Below are 7,383 nucleotides of genomic sequence, written 5' to 3' on the forward strand. Positions count from 1 at the left end.
CAAATATGTTACTATACGGAATATAATTTATTGCATAACTATCTCTGCATTATTTTCATCACATAACAATCTTGCAATACAATCATTTTTCACATATCCACATCATAATTCACACCTAATTAGATAGTACACGATTACGAATCGTCTTCTAAGTGCACAATACAACTGTAGTCTAACTCTGCGTTGAAAATAGCAAGCATGTACACACCCCGATACATAGAGCTGTCACCATTTCCCTATATGAACTTACGAAGATATAATAGCTCAACTCACCATCTCTTCCAAGTTGACCTCTGAATTAAAGAAAGAAAACAAAACAGAGTTGAAAGTTGAGACAAAATGGCCAACTTTTTCTTCTTCCTATTAACCACTTCTTTATTCTTAACTCACATCTCAGGACAGACAATTTCACCACCACCTCCACCGACAGCCGCCACAACTCCCGCTGCGCTACCGGCCGCGGCCCAAGAATTCTTGGATGCACATAACAAAGCAAGAGCTGAAGTGGGTGTTGCCCCCCCTCTCAAATGGAGTCCCATGCTAGCCAAAGAAACTAGCCTTCTTGTTCGTTATCAAAGGAACAAACAAAATTGCAACTTTGCAAATTTAACCAGTGGGAAATATGGTGGAAATCAATTATGGGCTAGTGGTATGGCCGTGACCCCACGTATGGCTGTAGATACTTGGGTTGCTGAGAAGAAATTTTACAACTATGCTAATAATTCATGTGTAGGGGATCATAAGTGCGGTGTTTATACGCAGGTTGTTTGGAAACAATCGTTGGAATTAGGTTGTGCTCAAGCTACTTGTTCTAATGGACCTGCTACTCTTACCATATGTTTTTATAATCCCCCTGGAAATGTAATAGGAGAGAAACCTTATTAGTCTGCAATTACATGATCTGTAATAATGTAACTTCTGTGTGCAATTCAAGTTTGATCCTTTCATTTACAGTAAGTTGTTCATTGTGTTGATTTGCTGGTATTCTTCTTTCTCTTTTTCATTTCCAACACTGCTAGTAAATATATAGCCGATCTAACTAATTTGAAATTAAGGTGCAGGAGAGTGACCGATAGTGATGAATCCAAAATTTAAATTTGATGGATTTAAACCGACTTTGGAAATTATAGGTTCAGGATCTAGTCTTAATTTGTTCAAATTTAAAATTGATGGATTTATGCTCAGTGTAATAAATAATGGAAATTTGTTGAGTTGAACCTATTGATTATATACTCCATTCGCCTCTGGCGACCAGCCTATAGGACCGGAGACAATAGATAATGTGATGATCTTATGTAAACAGGACCTCGAGATTAAGACAGTTGATTGAACTCCTAAATTTGTATGCATTTATACAGAAGAGAGAAAAAGGAAATGAGTCCCTCTCAAAGAACTCCTATTAATAAAGGGAAAAGAAAGAAAAAGAAAGTTCTTATAGAACAAACTTCCCGATTCTCACTTACCCTTAGTGAGACTCGAACCTACGACCTAGTGGCTGGATGTCAAAGTTGCTTGCTATTAATCAAAATCCCTGTAAGCACAGAGTAGTAGTACAACAACAACAACGACGACAATAACATACCCAGTATAGTTCCACATATAGTCACTTCACCAGCTCCTTCATGATTAGAAACCGGAAAGCAAAATTATGAGGAATCCATTCAATGTTTTTTCGGGCATTTCCCTGCTGAATCTTCTTAATGCTTCTTCTGAGAGATTCAGGTAAGGATTGCTGGATCAGCTCCATCATATCAGCAGGACATAGACCAGAATCCTTAGCAAAGGACTCCACAACTTTTGGTAAAACAACTTTCTGATCCTTCTTCACACCAAATGTTGCTCTAATATATTCTTCTTTTGCTGCTTCCAGCTCCTGAAACACTCTCTTGGGTGTATAGACTCGTACCTGACAATAGAATTGTTTGCCCCGTGAGACAACCAAATGTAACAATCGTTCATTAAATCCTGTTACCATTATCACATCATTCTTCGTGAACAATTTCTTCTCAATCATTAAAGACATCGAAATTTCAGGAAGAAAAAATAAGAGAATCAAGTCCACACCCTGATTATTATTATTATTTTTACTTGCGTAAGAGTCGATTACATAGAATATCAGATTTGAGAACACAATAAATTAGTGAAAGCCATCAGTATAGATGACTGCATTTGCATGACAACAGGAACTATTTTTCATGAACAGAAGATAGATGAATGTCAGCACATTCTATACGGTTATTGGATAGAAACTGATGTAAATTTCTAGTCTTTCAAAAAGAAACTACAGTCTGTAAAATGCCACGTAAATTCAGTTATTATTGGATATAAGAAATAATGATTATTATTGGATATAAGAATAATGATCATCGCAAACATTAAGGAGAAAGGAAGATTATGGACAATACCGCAGGATCTGAATGATTGCCTGAGCAGAGTGCAAAGTGCAGAAGGGGTTCTGGATGTTCAATAGCATAGCCTTGTCTTCCGTCGCCTACCTTAAGCTTTCCTCTAGAAGAAAGTAACAAGCGAAGCCACTGCATCCAGATTAAGCTTTATCAGCAATACAAGTTACCAACTTTGAGAAATCCACTATGGAAGACTAATAAAACAAGACATAGACAGGGATCACAAAATACTATGCCCGACTATCAGTCACTTAATATGAATACAGTAGGGACAAGATTTTGACAAGAAAAAACAAAAAGATTCTTAGATGCTTTTAGGAGAATCTTAAAAGTTGGATTGTGAACCAACACAATTACTTCTAGAGGTTTTGTGTAGTAAAGAACATAGTTGCTGAATATGCAAGTTAAGCTGAAATGCATAATGTAACAAAGAACCAGCTTATGAGGTATACCTGTCCTGGTCTAGACATTCGACATCCGAGGATATAGTTCTGTATCACATTGGCACTGACTACATGACCGCCGACATTATAAGCAGCCTGGATTAATAAAAATGGTAAGATAAAATCTACCAAACAATTCTTGGCCAAAGAAATAAGTTTGTTTCACCAACCTTCAAGAGTAGAGAAATTCTCTTCACATTTTTTTCTGGAATCCCATTAGCTAAAAATGCCTAGATAGGAATAGTTGAAAAACATCGTAAGCCCAAGGCGGATATGGAATTTCACAGATTTCTAAAACTATAAATCTGACACTCTAATCAACAAGGATTATTACATGCATCGCCAATGCATTGTGTATGTTAATCCAGAATGCTAGCTTTTCCTCGTGAGTCAACCTTCGTGGATCTATTTTTTCTAGGCGAGAAATTATCGACCTGCAATGTAAAATCTCAATGAGCATTATACAACAAGAGATTGTAAACTACATCTTACTGGATGCCTGAAGCTCAGATGTCCGGACCTGAAATTTTGCAACAATGGTTCAATTTCACCTAGTTTGTGACTATCTTTATATATACATTGTACTTCAACCATTGTGCTGTAAGGTCCACTGAACTCCTTCAACCCTTCCACATAAAAATGATTGTCCAACCGAACATCAAAAGACAAATCGTTCCTAAATCCTGGACTCCATATGCCACATTGATCCTTTGGAGAAAAGGCACTCATTGATGACAAGGATGAGTTTGGGGATGAGAGACAGGGATTTATCCGTGGAGGATCAGCAAGTTTGCAATATATAGTGCACATGCACTTTAGCATGTCTTCAGACAACTTATTTGGTGTCTCTGGAACATGATCAGAGATGCGCGTGCCAAGATGCTCTGCCAAACTGATTAAATTTGAACAAGAACTCTGTGCATACTGCAAAGAATTCATCACATAGAAACTCTCAGTTCTCCAATTTTCATTGTTCTATACAGGGAAAACCATCGCACACTAACATGATATATATGTAGATGAGAAATAATAATTAATGTCTCCTTCCCTCAAAAAGGAGAAACTGCAATAAAATTTTATCTCTTTTGCAACTTACCTGCATCATAGAAAAAGGTTGGGACTGACATGCACGCAAAGCTTTCCCTGGTATTTCCTCTGATAGGGGAGCTCTATTTGACGGAGCTGAATGTTGCGTTAATGAGGAATGGCTTCGATGAACTCCAGGTTCTTTAACTTTTTCTTCTGTTGTGCTAGTGGTTTCATTCCATGGATTTGATGCTGATTGGCAATCAAGTTGAGCACAAGAATTTTCCCTTCTCAACATCACATCAGATTCAGAAAATTCAAGGCACCTTCTTATTTGGGTACTTTGCGGTGATCTTATTTTATCATCCTCTATGGGAGGAGACAAGGATGAGATTTGTTGATCAAATGCTTTACGGTATAATGAGAGAAGATACTGTTCCAAATGCACTACTTCCAACTCTAGTACTGCAATTTCTCTAATCAGTTCGGTCGTTGGCTGGATTCAATTGAATAGAGTAATCTCAGCATATGACCAATATAGAGGGTATTAAAAACAACACAAAATTAAAGAAAAGTTCAACTTTGACCAGAATAACCATGAGTGCAACAGTAATAGAAATAGCTATGGCAAATTGACAATAGAGCATATGAGCCTTACACTTAGCTATGTTGCTTCACAAAGAGATGTAAGAGGTGTCAAACGCTCAAATTACATTTTTTTTCAAAATGGAAGTAATCAGGATTATGAGTCATATTATATTATGTGATACGAAAGGAAGGAGCAGAAGGAGGTACCGTAGACATTGAGGTGAGATGAGTGATGTTTTGTGAGAAAAATTTTCATTCCAATGCTTTCTCTAGAGCACATCGAACTGCACCTTGGTTCTGTAATCTTCTCTCAAGCTGCATTATCTGTAGAGACGTATTTTCAACTAACATAGACATTAATAATATGTTGATAAACCACTAGAATTAACAGTTTTATAATCTCAGTGTCCTTACCTCTTGCCTCAAAGAACTCTGGACTTCAGCCTTAGATGATTCTTTCTTCTTGCTCCCGAAACAGTCTTCCTTGCTAACCATATCCTTGAGAAAAGAAACAGTATATCCTAAGATGTTCCAAATTCTTGGTATTTCTAGGGCATGTTCCTTGTTCTTTTGATACTGAGCAGTTTAAGGTGATGTTAAAACAAACTTGAAAGCAAAGAAGGAAGATAAGGTACAAAGGAAGTTCTACTCTTCTTTTCCTTTACCACGCATATTAACTTGTAACTCTGTAGTCACATTCTGGTATGAAAGCTAAAATATCAGAAGAGGAAGGACACATGGAAGCTTCCTTACCAACTTCAATTGATTAGATGCCTCTACTGAATGATCCACATGGGAAACTGCAGTCGTGTAAATCAAATACTATAGACATCACCCAGAAATCATAGTATGGAATGTCACACTACATAACTTTTCCAGAGTGCACAATGGCTCCTACAGTAAACAAACTTCCTTCAAAGAACTAAAGCAGCAGAAAATTAAGATGATAAGAAAATGGCAAGTCCATATTCCCATAAGCCCTTCTAATTTCCTTTTCCATACTTGTTACAAAACCTTTCAAATTTTGCTATAAGGCCAAATCCAATGGAATGGAACCAAGAAAATTTTGCAACAACTAATGTCAGCTTGTCAAGTGAGTAACAAAGATTAGATTTTGGGACTGTTATTTGTACAAGAGTACTTCATTATCTACTACAGGCAACACACCAAATTAAAAGTCTTTCAACTTAGAGAAACCCCAAAAAAACAAAGAAAGAGAGATTACAAATATACAATAAGAAGAAGTTTAAATCCAATGGGTACCTCTTACTCTTAGAAAGCTTGTGTTTAGAATTGATTACTTGCATTGCAATATAGCTCCAAGTGACTAACGCTCTTTTCTCCGCTCCCTTTGAAGAATTAATTGACGATCACTTTAGAGCTTGTGCCATGAACAGATGCTGAAGTTTGGAGATTAAAGAGCTTGCTAATCCACAAAAACAGCCAAGAAAAGGCAGCCTTTTCGACGGTGAGTTAAAGTAACTGCAGCAATTTATACTCTTTTGCTCCAAAAATCCGTTACATGCAGAGTCCCAATATAGCTTTTTGGGCAGTAAAGGGGAAGGTGGGCGTAGCTTTTTTCACAAATAGCACATTAAAATCTACTACTACTACTACAGCTCTAAATGTCAAAGGGTGTCCAAAAGTAAAGATCTTTACTTGAACAGAAGGAAAGCTCTTTGAAGTGGTGGTGGCAGAATGAAGAGCAAATTAAAAAAGTAATCGTCAAGCTCCTTTTATCTACTACCTCTATCTAGTAAATGTGACATATTTTTATTTTTAATTTATTTATAAAAGAGTTGTCACACCTCCTTTTTACCGAGGGCTAGGGGATAAGAAATTTTTCCAATTTAAGTGACATTATTCGAAATAAAATTCTTTATTTATTCAGAGTAGCCACTTGGAATAATTTATGGTGTCTCAAGTCACCGATTTATTTTAGAATCCCAAATCGAGGAAAATTGACTCTTATTTATGGTCTGTGAACACAGAAGACCGGGTAAGGAATTTTGTTAACCCGAGAGAAGGTGTGAGGTACTCCCGAGTTTCGTGATTTTAGCACGGTCGTTCAACTATTAATAATTGGTCTAGTTATCTGATTTAATACATGTTTTAAACTTATATGTGCATTTTTATTCCTTTTACCGCTTTTATTACATTACTGCATTTTAAACTTTTATGGAATTAATATGAGACGATTTACGTTGTCGTACACTCGTTGTTTATACACATCGCAAATCGAAATTTTTTCAGATTTTTTTTTTTACTTTTTTATTTTTTAATTAAAAATAATTCCCACTTCTCATTTTTTTTTAAAAAAATAAAAAATAATTCCCCACTTTCCTTTACTTTTATTTTTTAATTTCTTACTATTTTTAATTTATTATATTTAAATTTCCACTTTTATACTTTTCTTTTTTTATTTCCCACATATTTTACTTTTTTTTTTAAATTTCCACTTAGTTTTACTTTTAAAAAAAAAAAATCAAATACCCTTAAAAATTCCAACTTTCTTTTACTTTTTATTTTATAAATTTTCACATTCTTTTATTTTTCTATTAATCAATTTTCCACCTACTTTTACTTTCACTTTTTAATTTTATATTTCTACTTTTCCTATTTTTTAATTACCATCTGAAATTTGTTTTTTTAAAGAAAAATAATTAATTTTTATTTATTTTCGGTTTTTAATTCATTTTATTTAAAAATAAAAATAAAAATAATACGAATAGTAATAATTGACCTTTTAAATTATTAATAATTTTTACCCTATATAAAAAAAATATAACAAAACTATATATAAAAATATTTACATAGTAGAAGGTGATAAAAATTCAAATATAATCAAAAATTAGGTGCTCACAATTTTTCCTCTTTACTTGAAACATGAAGAGTTTTCACGCAAAGACTATGTGAGCCAT

General features: G+C 34.8%; 2 protein-coding genes across 5 annotated transcripts; one reads left to right on the top strand and one right to left on the bottom strand.

Moving 5' to 3' along the window:
- The first annotated feature begins 214 nt into the window (after positions 1 to 214).
- LOC107814116 (STS14 protein) lies at positions 215 to 951 on the top strand. The gene has a single exon (XM_016639449.2). The coding sequence runs from the start codon at positions 340 to 342 to the stop codon at positions 883 to 885; it is 546 nt and encodes a 181-aa protein (XP_016494935.2). The 5' UTR covers positions 215 to 339; the 3' UTR covers positions 886 to 951.
- Positions 952 to 1,326: 375 nt separating this feature from the next.
- LOC107814115 (uncharacterized) lies at positions 1,327 to 6,170 on the bottom strand. Of its 4 annotated transcripts, XM_075234368.1 has the most exons (11): positions 5,726 to 6,170; positions 5,216 to 5,356; positions 4,877 to 4,960; positions 4,670 to 4,786; positions 3,945 to 4,370; positions 3,369 to 3,772; positions 3,183 to 3,282; positions 3,019 to 3,078; positions 2,858 to 2,944; positions 2,406 to 2,534; positions 1,327 to 1,906 (listed from the first exon to the last, which is right to left on the bottom strand). In XM_075234368.1, the coding sequence occupies exons 4-11, from the start codon at positions 4,676 to 4,678 to the stop codon at positions 1,604 to 1,606; spliced, it is 1,518 nt and encodes a 505-aa protein (XP_075090469.1). In that variant the 5' UTR covers positions 4,679 to 4,786; positions 4,877 to 4,960; positions 5,216 to 5,356; positions 5,726 to 6,170; the 3' UTR covers positions 1,327 to 1,603. The 4 variants fall into 4 exon arrangements, with proteins under 4 accessions (XP_075090469.1, XP_075090470.1, XP_075090472.1 ...); XM_075234369.1 differs by lacking the exon at positions 5,216 to 5,356 and having other exon boundaries at positions 5,726 to 6,169; XM_075234371.1 differs by lacking the exon at positions 5,216 to 5,356 and having other exon boundaries at positions 5,733 to 5,857.
- Between the last annotated feature and the right edge of the window lie 1,213 nt (positions 6,171 to 7,383).

The sequence above is a fragment of the Nicotiana tabacum genome, chromosome 17 (genome assembly GCF_000715075.1).
Source record: "Nicotiana tabacum cultivar K326 chromosome 17, ASM71507v2, whole genome shotgun sequence".
NCBI lineage: Eukaryota > Viridiplantae > Streptophyta > Magnoliopsida > Solanales > Solanaceae > Nicotiana > Nicotiana tabacum.

Bases quoted from the DNA above. Each gene is read 5' to 3' on its own strand.
- LOC107814116 (XM_016639449.2), top strand. From the start codon at position 340: ATGGCCAACTTTTTCTTCTTCCTATTAACCACTTCTTTATTCTTAACT.
- LOC107814115 (XM_075234368.1), bottom strand. The intron at 3,079-3,182 runs GTAATAATCCTT...ATTCCTATCTAG, and splicing joins ACAATGCATTGGCGATGCAT to GCATTTTTAGCTAATGGGAT. The intron at 2,945-3,018 runs GTTGGTGAAACA...TTATTAATCCAG, and splicing joins GAATTTCTCTACTCTTGAAG to GCTGCTTATAATGTCGGCGG.